The sequence below is a fragment of the Theropithecus gelada genome, chromosome X, assembly GCF_003255815.1.
Source record: "Theropithecus gelada isolate Dixy chromosome X, Tgel_1.0, whole genome shotgun sequence".
In the NCBI taxonomy this organism is placed as follows: Eukaryota; Metazoa; Chordata; class Mammalia; order Primates; family Cercopithecidae; genus Theropithecus; species Theropithecus gelada.
This window is the reverse complement of record NC_037689.1, coordinates 31,762,702-31,779,074: the sequence shown is the minus strand read 5'-3', so window position 1 is coordinate 31,779,074 and position 16,373 is coordinate 31,762,702. Positions and strand designations below refer to the sequence as shown.

General features: G+C 44.9%; 1 protein-coding gene across 2 annotated transcripts in view; it reads right to left on the bottom strand.

Moving 5' to 3' along the window:
• Positions 1 to 16,373, bottom strand: part of CLCN4 (chloride voltage-gated channel 4) — a 78,187-nt gene that overhangs the window by 42,628 nt on the left and 19,186 nt on the right. The window contains exons 3-4 of one of the 2 annotated variants that reach the window (XM_025372900.1): positions 9,533 to 9,687; positions 7,115 to 7,214 (exon numbers count right to left, since the gene is read on the bottom strand). The exons of the other annotated variant lie outside the window; for it this stretch is intronic. Coding sequence (XP_025228685.1) covers positions 7,115 to 7,214; positions 9,533 to 9,676 — 244 coding nt within the window. The 5' untranslated portion in view covers positions 9,677 to 9,687. The remainder of the gene's footprint in view (positions 1 to 7,114; positions 7,215 to 9,532; positions 9,688 to 16,373) is intronic. 2 annotated transcript variants of the gene reach the window in all.

The window sequence follows — 16,373 nt, the reverse complement described above, 5'->3', positions numbered from 1 at the left end:
AACCACACACATTAATATTTCTCAGGGAAACATGATAATTCAGACAAAATGGACTCATAACAACTACGACGGCCTCACATCATGAATGAGTAAGGTTTTGTCACCAAATGAGAACCAAACTCGGGAAAATCCTGTTTATTAAAACTCTCCACATTATTTAAATTATAAAGAATTAAGGGTCTATAAAACTAAATAACTACTTTAAAAGCCAATAGAAATGGGAGAAAACGGAACGTGCAGTTGAATGGATAACAAAAGGCGGCCTTGGGTCTCTTTCCAGAATAACGCATTCTCATCTCTCACAAAGGCAGAGAATGTTTTCAAGCATCTTCATTTTTCAGCCTTTTCACTGCATCGTTAATACAGGATTGGTTCTGCATCCACATCCTCACTGAAAGCATCCACACCTGGCATCAGCATTCACCCCTCCCTTCTCTTCTCCTGGTGTTGCATCGGATGCCGCCCACCTCAGCTCTACATATCCTTCCTCCTTGCGGCCTCGCTCTTCCCATTCCCCCTTTCTTTCTCCTGTATCTTCAACCTCTTCCTCTCCTTGCCATCAGCATTTAGACATTTTTTTAAAACCCTCCCTGGTTCCACTTTCCCCTCTAGTCACCATCCAATCTCTTTCCTTCCCTTGGCCCAGTCCATCCCCTCAATCTACCAGGAGATTCCCATGTAGCTAAGGCAATGGCCTTAGCTCATTCCTCTATAACAGGATCCACAAACTACAGCCCACAGGCCAAATCTGGACCACAGCCTGTTTTTGTAAATAAAGTTTTATTGGAGCACAGCCACACCATTCAATTACATGCACTCTGTGGCTGCCTTCATGCTACAGTGGCAGAACTGAAGAGCTGAGACAGAAACCACATGGGCCACAAACCTGAAAATATTGACTCTCTGGCCTCTTGCAGAAAAAGTTTGCTGATCCCAGTTCCAGAGCTCTCAGCATCATCTGACTCTGTTGACCACTCCACCCTTCTAGAAACACCTCTTCCCTTGGCTTCCACATCATGCTCTCCTGCTTTTCTCCTCACTCTCTGGTTTGCTCTGCCTCCTAGGATCTTTCTGACTCCTCCACCCAACTTCTAAAAGGCCATTTCCTCAAAGCTTCACCCTAAACCCTTTTCTCTTTTTACACTATGCTCTCAACCCTGGCAACCTTATTCACATCCTTCTATTTACCATTAGGTAAAAATGTACATCTCAAGCTATGCTTTTCCAAGCACATAGAGCCCACTGCCTATTACAGAGCCAATCACTACATAGCCCAGCCGTCAGCTTCCAATGCCCACAGCAAACATCACCAATCAATAATAGCACACTCTATTGGATTCCCCTTCACAATTCTTTTGACACACCCATGACAGACATCACTAATCAATCATGACACACACTTGTGGACTTACCTTCCCAAATCTTTGTAGCAGAGCCCTAGGCAGTCAAAGCCAATGAATGGGCATTGTTAAAGAACACAAGTCTATTTGCCTTCTTGGGTCTACTAGGTATCTCCACTTCAACCCACCGCCATCCAACACTGAACTGAAGCATCCTCCTCCCAGCCTCAGCTTTGTCCCAGCTGGGAGAGGAACCCACCATCCAGGCACACTACTGTGCAAACTAGAAAACTGGGAAAGCAACCCCCTTCCAGGCAATCCCCATATCCCAGCAGCTCCACCTCTGAAATCTCTCTTGAATCACTGCACTTACCCCCATCCCCACTCTGGCTGTCTTTCAGATCACCGTGTTGAAGTCATTGCTGGCTGGACTGCTGCAGGAGCCTCCTCTCTGGTCTCTGGCCTCAGTCCTGCCCCATTCATGGCTTCTCCACACTGTGGTCAACAGGCTTTCCAAATGCCAGACTGACCCATGCCACTCCCTTATGGAAAGCCCTGCCATGGTTACCCATTATTCTTGGGAGAACACCCAAATCCTCAACAGGTCACCCACCCTGACAGCTGGCCCCTCAGATCTCTCCCGCTTCATCTCTTTCCCTCACTAACTCCACACACTCTGCCCACTCCATGTTCCTGGAATGTGCCGCGCTCTCCTCTCTGCACCATCTCAGCAAGCACTGCCCTCCCCTCCCGTCAGACTCCTACTTACCATCCAGATTCCAGCATTTATATCACCTCCTTTGGGAAGTCTTTCCTGACTTCCTAAGTCTGGGTTAGGTGTACTTCCCTGGCATTCCTGTGGCTGCCTGTCCTTCCTCATCACCACACCTCTCACATGCTGATATCACAATTAGCTCTCTTTCTATTTCTCTGTGTGTGTGTGCATGCATGCGTGTGTGTGTGTGTGTGTACTTCCACTAGTCTATAAGTGGTGGGTAAAAAAGGTTTCATTGTCTGGTTTTCATACCACAGTGGGGGTCATGCCTGGCATCCAGACCCTGTGTCCACTCTAAGTGGTCAAGGACCCTATCTGTCTTGTCCGTTGTTATATCCACATCAGGTGCATAGTTGGCACTATATATCCATGTTAAATAAAAGATTGCAATAAATAAATGAATGAAAAGATCAGAAAACTCAGGTCCATTCATTCATTCAAGGGATAGTTACTGAACATGTACCTACTACATGCCAGTTACTCGTCCATATCTTGGGAATACAGCAGTGAAAAGAGTAGACCCAAGTCCCTGCCTTTGTGGAACTGTACCTGGGACAGGACACTGGACAAAATAAGTATATTAAAGGCTCTGTTAAAAGGTATAAGGGCCAGGTGCAGTGGCTTATGCCAGTAGTCCCAGCACTTTGGAAGGCCTAAGTGGACAAATCGTTTGAGGCCAGGAGTTCAGGACCAGCCTGAACAGCATGACAAGATCCTGTCTCTACAAAAAAAAAAAAAAACACACACAAAAATTAACCAGATATGGTGGCACGCGCCTATAGTCCCAGCTACTCAGGAGTCTGAGGCAGGTGGATTGCTCAAGCCCGGTCTGTAACGAACCATGATGGCACCAGAACCAGACCATGACTCAAAAAAACCAAAAAGGTGCTAAGTACTAGAGAGAAAATATAGTGGACTACAAAGGTACAGTGCCTCAGAAAACAGTCTCATGGTTCCTCAAAAAGTTAAACACAGAGTTACCATTTGACCAACCAATTCTATTCCTAGGCATATACCCAAGAGAAATGAAAACATCCATGCACACAAACACTTGTATAAAAATGTTCATAGCAGCATTATTCAAAATAGCCACAAAGTAGAAACAACTCAAATATCCATCAATGGATAAGTGGATAAACAACATGTGATCTATCCATACAATGGAATGGTACTTGGCAGTGAAAAGGAATACAGTACAGACACATGCTACAATATGGACAAACTTTGAACATATTATGCTGAGTGGAAGAAGTTAATTACAAAGACCATATAGTGTATGATTCCATTTAGATGAAATGCCCAGAATAGGCAAATCCATAGAGATAGAAAGCAGGTTAACAGTGGACTTAGGGCTGGAAGGAGGATGGTTGGGGAGCAGGCACTTGATAGCTAAAGGGTATAATTGTTCTTTTGGGGATGATAAAATTATTCTAAAATCGACCATGGTGAGGGTTGTACAACTCTGTGATACATTAAAAACCACTAAATTGTATACTTTAAATGGGTGCATTGTATGGTATGTGGGTTATATTTCAATAAAGCTTTACATACATACATATATACACTCATACAGCAGGTGAGGGGGGTGAGCCCTAGAGAGGGAGCGATGTAATTTTATTGTTTTTAAAATTTTAAATATCAGACACAGGTTTGAAATTTTTAAACATGCAATTCAATAATGAAATACTTGATTCCAAATATAAAAATATATATAATTAGTCTCATTAAGTTAGAGATATCATTAGCTATTTCCTGATTTATTCTTTCATTTTAAAATGGACACATAACATTGTATGTTTTAATCGTGTGCAACATGTTTTGAAGTACATATACTTCATTTTAAAATGGACACATAACATTGTATGTTTTAATCATGTACAACATGATGTTTTGAAGTACATATACCTTGTGGAATTGTGAAAACCATTTCCTGATTTAAAGTTGGAAACTGAAACCCAATGAAAAGAAATCCTACATGCTCAAAGTATTTTCTCCAGATCATGAAATCCTGGATGCAAGCTTGGTTCCGCTTAATGCTAGTTTGCAGAGTCAGCTAAGTAAACACTGCCCCCTAGCAACAGCACGCAAGAACCATAATATTTAGTATTTCATGAGGTCTTTCCACAGGGTCCGGTAATGTCAAATTTAGAACTATCCATAGTTCTTTGTTTTTCCATAAAACAAAGGCAGAGAGCTCATTATCTTGATTTTTTAACTTTTTAAAACTGACACATAATAATTGTGTATATCAATGTAATGTTTTGATCTATGTATACATTATAGAAAGACTTGATCGAGCTAATTAAAGATTCGATCATGTCGTTATTTTAATGACAAAAACCACAATTACGTTCGCACCAACCAAATCACCTCCCCAGTTTATTTCTGTGGTGAGATTATGAAAGTCTACTCTTTCAGCAATTTTGAAATATACAATACATGATTATTAACTGTGGTCACCATGCAATGCGACAGCTCACTAAAGCTTATTCCTCCAGTCTAACTGAAACTTAAACCCTCTGATCAACATCTCTTTTCCCGTCCTGTCCCCACCCCTCCCTCTAGGAGCCACCTTTGTACTGTTTCTATGACATTGGTTTTTTTTAGACTCCACATATAAGTGACATCGTGCAGTATTTGAAGAAGAAGGTGAAGAAGACGGGAGGGTCCTGTGCAGATATCCAGGAGCAAACGCGATGATTACCCCAAGTTTCATCATTATTCATTCATTCACAACCCCCTAACTGCATACCCAATCTTCCTTGTTGATTCTGGTGCTGACTGTGCTTCAGCAGGCCTCAGCTTTCTTTCGTGGTCCAACAGTGACATCTAGCGGTGACTTCTGATAAGCATCTGCGGAGATGCCGCGGACCTACCCATGAAGGGAGTCCCAAGACAGTAGCCAGTGAGGGGGCAGCCGGCCAGGCAGTGAGACCCCGGGTCCTCTCCACTGTTAGTCCAGCGAGGAAGGGGGAAGTGAGTGGGACATGGCTCTCTGGCTGTCCCTTCAAAGTGCATCCAAATCAAAAGAATCCTGTAGCCCCTTCATTTTCAGCATCACCCCATTCTCACCCTCCCATGTATTCCCTGGCTGATGTGCCCACGGGCTCTCCTCTGGCCAGCGGTGCTCACCCCTGGCTGCACCTTACAATCACAGAGGGGAGGGGCAGGCTGTGTTCAAGCCAGAGGTCCTCTCCAGAGATACTGTTGAAGTGAAGCCCGTGCAGCAGCATACTGTTTCTAATTCCCCCTCGTGAAAGAGCTGATGGAAATCAAGTGGATAATAAAGCCAGCTGGTCAAAATCAGATTAAAGTCAGCCCAACTGGGCTCCTAGGTCAGTCAATAAATCTAAGCTGTGCCATTATCAGAACATTTATTCCTATTCTGAGTTTCTTCATTTACCCTATTTATTTCTCCTTCCTACAAGCCAAGAAAAATGACACACTATAAGGTTTTATCAATCTACTCTAAATAAGAACATCAAAATTCATAGCAAACTCCCACCCGGCCCACCTTCAAACGCCTTCACAGAAGCAGTCAGACAAAATTGGTTGTCCAATACCTTGTGACAATGAAGTCTAATTTCCTGCCCTGGCTGCTGCCAGTACATGACGGGAAATGCCACTGGGAAAGGAAGGACAGGCTTGGAGAAATGGACAGACAGCATCTGTGACTAGTAGGAAAGGGCTCCCCCTCCGAGCATTCCTCTTAGCTCTTTATGGGATGCTGAGGCAGGTGAGGAAGGTAGAGCCCTTCCCTGGAAACCAAGCCCCTCCTACGATGATCTATGGAATAAACTAAGATCACCTGGAAACTGAAAGCCCCTGGAATCACAAAACTTATCTGTGCCCCATTCGTGTTCTGTCCTTCTTAGACCACTTACTACATATATTCTGCCTGTGTTATAGTCAATTCCCTGATCTGTTCTCTAACCATAACTATTATGTTGTTATATGCAGGGGATTTTTATTAAGGAAACCTCTTCATCATGCCAAAGTTTTTATTATTATACATTAACCTTCACAATCTCCTAAAAGGACATAAGTTTTAGGAAACAATTTCCAGGAAGGGCTGGTGCATTTGATATTAAAAAGATGGGTTTCCCCTCCAGATAACATCCATTTACTCTGGAAACATCTACTGCTCGCAAACATGGCGTTGGGATTCTAAAAAGGAAAGATGCAGAGTCCCCGAGGGTCAGGTTGATGGAGGCCCCTGGGCCTGCCTCAGCTCCTGTGGGTGTCTAGCGTGGTGCTGACTATTGCAGGATGTTTCCAGTTCATCTCAGAACCTACCAGTAGTAGCAAAAGGCAATCTCATATGACGTTTTCTTATCGAAGATAATACAGTCCCTGATTTTGCTGCCGTCTACATAATCAAGAACAATCAAATATAAAATGTGTGCTTGGCTGGGCTCAGTGGCTCACACCTGTAATCCCAACACTTTGGCTGAGGCAGGAGGATGACTTGAGCCCAGGAGTTTGAGACCAGCCTGAGCAACATAGTGAGACCCCATCTCTACGAAAAAAATAACAAAAATAAGCTGAGCATGGTGGCGCATGCCTGTGGTCCTGGCTACTCAGGAGGCTGAGGTGGGAGGATCGCTCAACCCTGGGAGGTAGAGGCTGCAGTGAACTGGCATCATGCCACTGCCCTCCAGCCTGGGCAACGGAACAAGACCGTTTCCAAAAAAATGTGTGTTTTCAGTCAAATCTGGTATAGTCAGAAAACTGTGCTCTGTGTGGAAAGGCCACCAGCTCTACCATCACAGCTCTCCAGATGCCTGTACCTGAGCTCATGCCTTGGGCATGCCTTATTGATGATGGATTTTAGGTTAAATATACAGTCATGATTTTGCCCTTAGATATTTCAAGTAATACATCCCTCCCACGGGGGTAAAAGCAACACATGCTATATTCCAAATCTCCCAGAGGTTCGTGTTTTGAGGTTTTGGCCTCTGTAGCTTCCCACAGGAGTGCCATATGCCCATCCACGTACCCGCCAGCAGGCCAATGAGCAGCATCACCACCCATCCTGACCAGGCATCCAGCAGACTCTTGATGAACTCCCATATGGACTCCTTGCTCTTGCTGGTGATCTAGAACAAAGCAGATACAGTAGCTGATCTGAATGCGTTTTCAAATTCATGCTTTTTTCCTTGAAACTGTTTCCTCAGGAAACAGGGTAATTAAGAAAATAAAATGAATGTCATCAAGCAGCTAAATTCCCACTGACGTGATTCTTTCAGTTACATGCCGCAATGGTAAGATGAGCTTTCTAGTTCATAGAGCTATAAAGATGCCACAATAGTCTCCAAAGAATTTGAGCACACACGCAAAGAATTCACTTAATTAAAAAACATACTAAATGTGATTTGATCTTTGATAATTTAAAAGCCATGCTGAAGGGGGACGTTGGTTCGGTGTCTTCATTCTGAATATGCATTACTATCTTAACTCACATTGCTAAGTTTCATTAAAAAGCCTCTTCAACACAGGGTTCATCTCCTCCTTTTGTTTTCAAGGTTAAATTTTAGCAGCATGAACTTAGAATTAGCTGGAATAGATCACGTTTGCCATAGCAGATGGACATAGCTATACACACCTCCCTGTGCTAACAGAATCATATGCTCCTCTGAGATCATTCCCTCACAGCCTTTTAGAGCAGTGGTGGGGAAAAGTTTTCTGTAAAGGACAAGAGAGTAAATATATTGGGCTTTGTGGGCCAAATGGTCTCTGTTGCAACTCCTCAACCCTGCCACTATAGTCCAAAAGGAGCCATAAAAATACGGAAGTGGATGGGCATTGCTGAATTCCAATAAAACTTTATTTACAAAACGAGGTGCCAGCTGGCTTTGGCCGGCGGGCCACAGTCTGCTGAGCTGTGCTCTAGAGGGCAGGCTGCCTCGACCCCACATTCTTGCACCCTAGAGCCAACAGGCTGCAACATCTTCATGACTAAGCCTGGCTCCCTACACATTCCCCTCCTCCTTTCGTGCCAGCCCTTGTGAGGTGACGTGACACGGTCACACTGTCCATGTCACTCCTCACCCTCATCTGAAACAGCTCTCCCCTCACCGCCAGCCGCCATGCCGCTGGCTTGCCTCCTACCTGACCTCTCCATAGAGGGTGACCTTGTGAGCAGGCCCCTACACAACACCCTCTCCATTCACAGGAGACTGCTCTTGGCGGGCTCCCCTCTTGTCACGGGCTCTCCATCTGCCTCCCCTGGACCTGGTAACTCTGGGCACCGCCTCCTCCCTTCTCTCTCTGCACACCCAGGCCACTGTGGCTGCTTCTAAAGCTTCAGCCTCCACTTGCACACAAGGACCTCATTCTCCCCCCGGCCCTTCCTTCACCCCTGAACCACAGAGTTCTCGCCACCTGTGATCACCCGTCCGCAGCACAGCTCAAACCAACGCATCTACACAGAACTCACTGGCCTCTCCGGCAGTCTGCCAGTTCCCCCTTGCTTCCTCTAGGCATCAAAGGCATCATCCTCTTCAGGCCACAGCCTGGTGTTCTGTGACCCCACTCCCCTCCTGGACCCAGCACCTCCCCTGAATCCTGTCCGTGGCACCTCAGAATACCTCTCAATCCTGATCCCCTCTCTCCACCTGCACATCACTGCCTTCAGTCTCCTGAACTCATTTCCAAGCTTCCTGTTTCTCCCTTTGCAGCGCATCTTTATTGTCTTCTGTGGCTTTCAGCATGAAATACAAACTCCTCTCCACCGCCAGCATGGCCATTCCCCCACATGGCCCTGCTGCCTCCATTTCCACACTCATCCCCATCCCTCCCCCTGCAGGAATACTCAACCAGATCATCGGAGCTCCCCGAATTGCCCAGATACACCACATTCTTTCATGCCTCTGTGACTTAAAAAAGGGGGGCATTCCTGATGTTTAGAATTCTTGCCCTTCCTCTGCCTAGCAAAATCTTAGTCATCCAAGACCCAACTGAAATGTTACCCTTGCTGAAAAACCCTTCCCTAACTGAACCTAAATGATCCCACAGCACTTGACAGATAACCATTGTGGTTCATTAAAATATATACTGATTGCCAACTAGACACCAGGCACTGTCATATGTGCTTTCATATACACATAATCTCATTTCCTCTTCAGGCATAATTGCTTCCATCCTCATGGATGAGAAACAGAGTCCAGAAATGGCACCTGCAAAGTCCCCTCCCTCTCCTCCACACCACATTCCCTCCATAGGACACATCGTCCTGCCCAAAAGTCCTGCTAATATAATGATCTGCCAATATATCTGCTCCTCCCACTGGCTCTTTTCCTCTTTAGACCCTAACCCAGCACATGACACATACGTGGACCTAAGCTGCAGCTCAGTAACTTTTGAATGAAAGCATGGCTTAGCCATTTGCAGTGCGTCCTTTCAGAATGCCACTTACCTTCCTGTGTCTGTCGGTGTCCCGTGACTTTTCCCTTAGCCAGTCGATGGTGTGGAAGTCCTCATATGTCCCCACGTCAGGGAACGGCTCATCGAGGAAATCCATCAGGTTTCCAGAGCCACTCATCGCTCCCGCATTGACCATGCTAATTACACCTGGGCAAGAAAACCAGTCATTAAAGATGTGAGCAGGACACGCCACGGACATGACAGAAGAACAGTCCATGTACCCTATTTTCTTACATAAGAAAAATTATTTCAGCACAGGCATCTGTGCTGTAATGAAATATATACACAGTCAATTCTCATGATTCGTGGAGGTTATGCTCTATAAATTCACCTCAAACACTGAATTACTGAATACTACTACTGTTCCCAAGATAATACAGGGTTAGGTTCCTGCAAAATCTTTGGTCACATTTTCATCAAACAATCAAGCTGTACGTTGTTTATGTACTTCTGTTTAAAGACACTCTATTTAATAGATATTGTTTAACATTGACCTCACAGCCAGCAGCATTACCACTCATGCCTGAACGAGGCTTCTCCATAAAACAAGTCACAGCCCTCTTACGCTCAGGAACACCAGACAGCTTCCCAGCACTGCACTGCAGGGCCATTTTAAACAGCAAAATTACCAACAAAAAAAAGCACAAAACTGTGAAAAACATGGCACTAAATGGAACACGAAAAGGACCCTTGTTGACAGGAGGAGAATGGAAGCAGTAAGGCAGAGCATCGCCCTCTCAGACCTCAGCGAGGAACGGGCACTGCTGACACTTTTTGTGGCTCTACACACACACATATCTATGAACAACCTCGAAAGCTCCATGAGTATTGATCTGGGGGCTACACATACATTTTAGCCAGTAGGCAAATTTGCAAATATGGAATCTGCAAATGAAGATCGATTATATACATTCCTAGAAAACCTCACATTCTGCAAAAGCAAGGTGTCCAAATGACAGGGCTGGAGGGGCAAATAGGGTTTAAATGAAAATAATGGTAATCAAACCAATAATTGGTTCCCATGGGAGACAAAGCAGACCACTCAGGCAGGCAGCCTATGTGAATGTCATCATGGATATTCAAAATGTACTCCAATGGCACAGTGAAAATGCTGGCAAGACTTTAATGAGCTGGTGGGAGCCCAGGCAATCTGCAGATGGCAGGAGCCCTCTGTGTGAATGGGGCCACCCTGGAGCTGGACAAGGGAGGTGGGACAACCTGCCACGAGCCAAGATCCATGAGAAGCTGGTGGCACACTGCCCTGGGCAGGGAGCTCCAGGACAGATGCTCATTTTTAATGTTTTAAAATGCAGTCAAAAGGGCTCCTGCGGCCAGGGCAGTAGCACAGGTGAATGTATCTTCCTTTCCTGTCCAAGATAATAATTCCACTCCCACTATTCCAGCTCCCCTCACCTGGAAAACAATCGCGAGTGAACCAACATCATCTCCCATATTCTCCCACCATCAGAGCCTGATCTACAGATTGCACAGGAGCTCATTTCAGCTGCAGAAAATGCTTTGCAGTGGGACCGAGGCTCACCACCAGTTAGCAGAGAAAAGAATACACTCTTACAGAGACAAGAGGTTGGAATATGCACTAAATAAGAATTACTTTGGCAAAGAGCATGGAAATTTGAATTATAGGATGAGGACCACAAAAGTGCTGGAATAGATGGTTAAACATTTGAAGGGTGGTTATAAAAACATTTGAGTACAGGCTTCTCTCATGTATTTATATATCTGGAGGACTCAACCACGACCCAGTGAAACTGCATTTTAATCAAATTGAAGAGTCACTATGGGCAAAGTAGGGTAATCACCTTACAAGCAATAAAGTGGTCACAGTGATTGATTTATTGATCATCAGTGCAACTCGGCTGCTTTAAAACTTTAAAAGTTTGAGATTTGAGCCATGCCAAGTTGAAAACAATACCCCCTGATGAGTGCCCAGGGAAGAATCACATTGCATAAGTCAGTAGCAACCAATGATATGAGGAAGAGAGTAAAATTAGAAAGCAAAGATTTCATTCTCATTTACACACAAACAAAATGAAAATAACCTCTTAATATATGTGGTAAAGAAAATCTCTGATGGGAAAAACAAGACGACAGGCTGTTGACCCTCCAAGAGAGTGCTTGTCAGAAAAACCCAGCCAGCAGATAGAATCGCAGGGACTTGGGCAGTCTATTCAAAAGGAGTTGATGCTACCTAAAATTTAACTACATCTCTAGTCAAACAACTACTTCAGGCAATAATACCTGAAACAAAAAGTCACTGTAGAGAACAATCATATCTTTAAACTTTGACGGAACATGTAGTGGTCCTGAGGAAAATAAACAGGCTCTGATCTGCAGAGCCTCAGAGGACTTCCCTGGGGACTCAGAAGGAGGTGGTGGTGCCTATTGTGAGGTTGGGGTTAAAAGTTCATCTAGGGGCCAGGCACGGTGGCTCGCGCCTGTAATCCCAGCACTTTGGGAGGCCGAGGCAGGTGGATCACCTGAGGTCAGGAGTTCAAGACCAGCCTGGCCAACATGGTGAAACCCCATCTCCACTAAAAATACAAAAATTAGCCAGGCATGGTGGCAGGTGCCTGTAGTCCCAGCTACTCAGCAGGCTGAGGCAGGAGAATCACTCGAACCTGGGAGGTGGAGGTTACAGTGAGCCAAGATTGCACCACCGCACTCCAGCATGGGCGACAGAGCAAGACTCCATATCTCAAAGGGGAAAAAAAAGAAATCATCTAGGTCCAGCCGACCACAGATTTATGTGTCAGTCCAGCCAAGATCAGCCAACTGTGGCCCAATCCAACCATGCAGCCAACCTGTAGATTTGTGAAAATAGTGAATGGTGGTTGTTTTAAGCCACTGAGTCTTTTGAAGGAGTTGTTAATCAGCAGCATGATAATAATGGGTTACTAGGTAGAATGAACTTGAGCTCTGAAGGAGAGAAAGGAAGACAGGTCAAGTTAGCTGGGGCAATGCAGACCAACTCAGGGGAGGACTGGAGCAGCCATAGATGACAGTACCAATAGTGAGAGGGTGGAGTGGAATTTGCCCCAGTTCAGGCTGGAGGTATCCTGCCTGACAAGAGAACATCTCTCCTACACAACCATTATTTGCCTCCAAAGGGACTGTGGAAGGAATGCAGGACACCTATATCTTGTAACCAATGCCTAAAGGCAAGAAAGTGTCAGTAGGTTTGGTCTCCAAGCATGAAGACCCCAAGAAGTCAGGCTCAAGTTCTTCAACAGCAGATCCTGTCCGGTAAAACTCACTTCACTCAGGACTCAACGAAGACAAGCATGTATTAATACAATAGTATTAATGATGTCATTTACAGCTCTGATGTTAAAAGCGACTCTGAATGGGTCAGCTCGCCCTCAGAACAGGGATCTTTAACACTCAAAGGAAACCTGAACTTTTTATGGTTGGGTGTTAGCAATAATATAACAGGTTCTAGAAGATGAAAGAAAGCAGGAAATCACCCAGATCAAGATCTAGAAGGACAGATTCTAAGTAGAATCAAGGCTTGGCTGAATATAAAAATGCCACCCTAGGTGAATTATGGTTATCCATGTTTGACCAAAAATGTCAGGCAGAAACCCGTATCTTTGAATGTGCTTTTCTCTTCTACCCTGAACCTTCTCCTCTGCCTTGAAAGCTCCTATTCACATTGCAGAACCCTGTTTTGTTTCACCCTATCCGTGGAACTTGCATTAATTTCCCCAGACATAGTTGGGGCATCCTCTTTAGCCATCCCAAAGGATTCTTTCTTTTCTTTCTTTTCTCTTTTCTTTTCTTTTCTTTCTTCCTTCTTTCCTTCCTTCCTTCTTTCTTTTTTTTTTTTTTTTTCAGGGTCTCACTCTGTCACCCAGGCTAGAGTGCAGTGGCGCAATCACAGCTCAACACAGCCTCAACTTCCCAGACTCAAGCCATCCTCCTGCCTCAGCCTCTTGAGTAGATGGGACCACAGATGCATGCCACTACACTGGCTAATTTTTTTTTTTATTATTTGTAGAGACAGGGTCTCACTATGTTGCTCAGGCTGGTCTCAAACTCCTGGGCTCAAACAATCTTCCTACCTCAGCCTCGCAAAATGCTGGGATTACAGGTGTGAGCCAATGCACGCAGCCCATCATATCTTTATCTATCCTAGTATTGGGGTCTCATTGGACTCAGCAAGACCATCCTCACCCAGGGTCTTTCACAAGGTCTTAGTCAGACAGGGGTTGGGGCTGGCATCATCTGAAGGCTTGTTCACTCACACATCTGGTGCCTGGGCCAAGAGACTCAACAGCTGGAGACTAAAACAGCTGGGGTTCCCAGGCCTCTCTCTCTTTCCATGTGGCATCCCCATGTGGTCTCTTCAGCTGTGACTTTGGATGGCAGTATTTCCTTTTATTTATTTATTTATTTATTTATTTTTATTTATTTATTTATTTTGAGATGGAGTTTCACTCTTGTTGCCCAGGCTGGAGTGCAACGGCGTGATCTCGGCTCACCGCAACCTCTGCCTCCCGGGTTCAAGCTATTCTCCTGCCTCAGTCTCCCAAGTAGCTGGGATTACAGGTATGTGCCACCCCACCCAGCTAATTTTGTATTTTTAGTAGAGACGGGGTTTTCCATGTTGGTCAGGCTGGTCTCGAACTCCCGACCTCAGGTGATCTGCCCGCCTTGGCATCCCAAAGTGCTAGGATTACAGGCGTGAACCATTGTGCCCGGCCGGGTGGCAGTATTTCTTATCCAGAGGCTCTGGGCCCCAAAGCAAGTGTGTTAAGAGAGAGAGACCATGCAGAAGCAGTATCACCTTGCGTGGCCCAGCCTCAGAAGTCAGGTACCATCCCTTTTGTCACTTGCTCTTCGCTGAGGCAGTCACAAAATCCCACCCAGGTTCAAGGGGAGAGGAAGTAGACTCCACCTCTTGATGGGGAAATGGCAAAGTTCTAGATGAGCATTCAGAAATCAGAGGTATTATTGTGGCTACTTTTTAAAAACACACAACCAACCACCCAACTTACAAAACTTCTTGACAAATACAGAAAAGTATCAAGAAAAAAATAAGGATTACCCGTCATCATGCCCTTGATAACTCCCAGAACCTGTTGGCATGTTTTCTTCGTAGATTTATTTTAAAACAAAATGGCAGTATGAGATACTTGGATCTTCAATATTTTACTTTGTCCCTCTATATTCAGTTGTTCATCACAAGAGAGGCAGCATCACATGCATACTGGTTAAAACACAGACTCCAGAATGGCACTGCGTGGGTTCAGGTATCACGTCTGTCGCTTACTACCCGTGTGACCTTAAGCAAGTTGCTGGACCTTTCTTACTGTGCCTCAGTCTCCTGCATCTATGAAGTAGGAATTGCAGCACTACCTGCCTCAGGGTGCTGTGAAGACGACGGAATGAGCTGACATTTGTAAAGCAATTTGTGCCTGGCATGTGGTTAGTGCTTCATAAATGTTTGTTAAAATGAAAATCATGTTTCATGGAAACACCCCTTCCTTACCCCCCTGCATGTCACCTCATTTCTGAAGTTGATCTGCTCACTCCTCTGCTGTCTGTAGCTGATAGAGGGGACCCGATGGACTCCAGTTCTGCTCAGGGAGATTGTGGTGGTCCAACTGAGTTTCTGCGGAACCTTCTGTGGGCTTCCACTTACCAAGAATCAGTGAGGCCATTAAAACATGAATCTATGTCTGACATTTGAAATACCTTTTCCTAAAACCTCCTCAAAGCATTTATTTTGAGGAGACTGTTTAGACTGTTTTCTTTCAAATCTGAAATACCTCTATTAAAAGTGGCAAGACCACTAACCAAGAGACTTGTATGACTCCCAAGTCTGGGTGTGTGACCACAGTTGACCCTCACTGCCCCTCTCTTGAAAGCCAGGACCCTGGGATGCTCCCTCCCCTGCCCCTTCACCCCAGTACGTGGCACAGGGAATGAAACTTAACACCAGCCCCTTTCACCCTCGCAGGGACAAGCAAACATTTTGTCATTAATTAAAACTCTTTGTCTCTGCCACAGATAATGTTCAGGCCTGGGACTTTACAGAAAGTTCAGAGCTATCTTCACTGCCAGCTGTGATTATCTGTCATTACAGAGCAGAAAATCCTAAGAAATACACTCTTCAGTGTCAGCAAAATGAAAACTTTGAGATCCTCTGGGTGGTCATCTCACACCCTCAAAAGGGATCCTCTCAAAAGTTATCACAATATTTGCAACCATTATGGCCCTTAACACCTAGAAGTGGGGACCAAGAAGTTCAATTCAGAAGAGATTAAGAACTATATATAAAAAGCAACCTACAGGTAAGCAGTGAAGTCTTTTTTAATTTGTTTTGTTTTGTTTTGTTTTTGTTGTTTTTTGTTTGTGTGTTTGTTCTTTACTGCTCCATTTCTTTGGCTGTGAAGCAATGAAGTCTTGGAGGAAAAAGCAAGGAGCGGAGAGCCCAGGCTCAGCTATGAAAATGGGCCCCAGTGGCTACTAAAAAGATTCCCATTCCTCTCCCATCAGACCAAAGGAAAACAGACATCAGGAAAATGGGGGTGAAGTCAGGTATAATCACAGGAAAAGTCCAGGAAGCAAGTTATCTAGGATATTTTCGTTTACCCTGTTTTTCTGAGAACTGCAGTTTTAGTAAACAAAAGTAGTAAAATTAACATGCCCATGGTAGCTACATTCTAGAAACTGCTCTGTGCTACTCAACTGGCTTGGATCTAGGGGAAGGGTCTGGATTACCTGGAGGAAGTCAGGCATTCCCCCTGTCTGTCAACTTTCAAGATATCTGCATTGGGAGGGGTAGCAGGAAGAATGGACGAGGTACC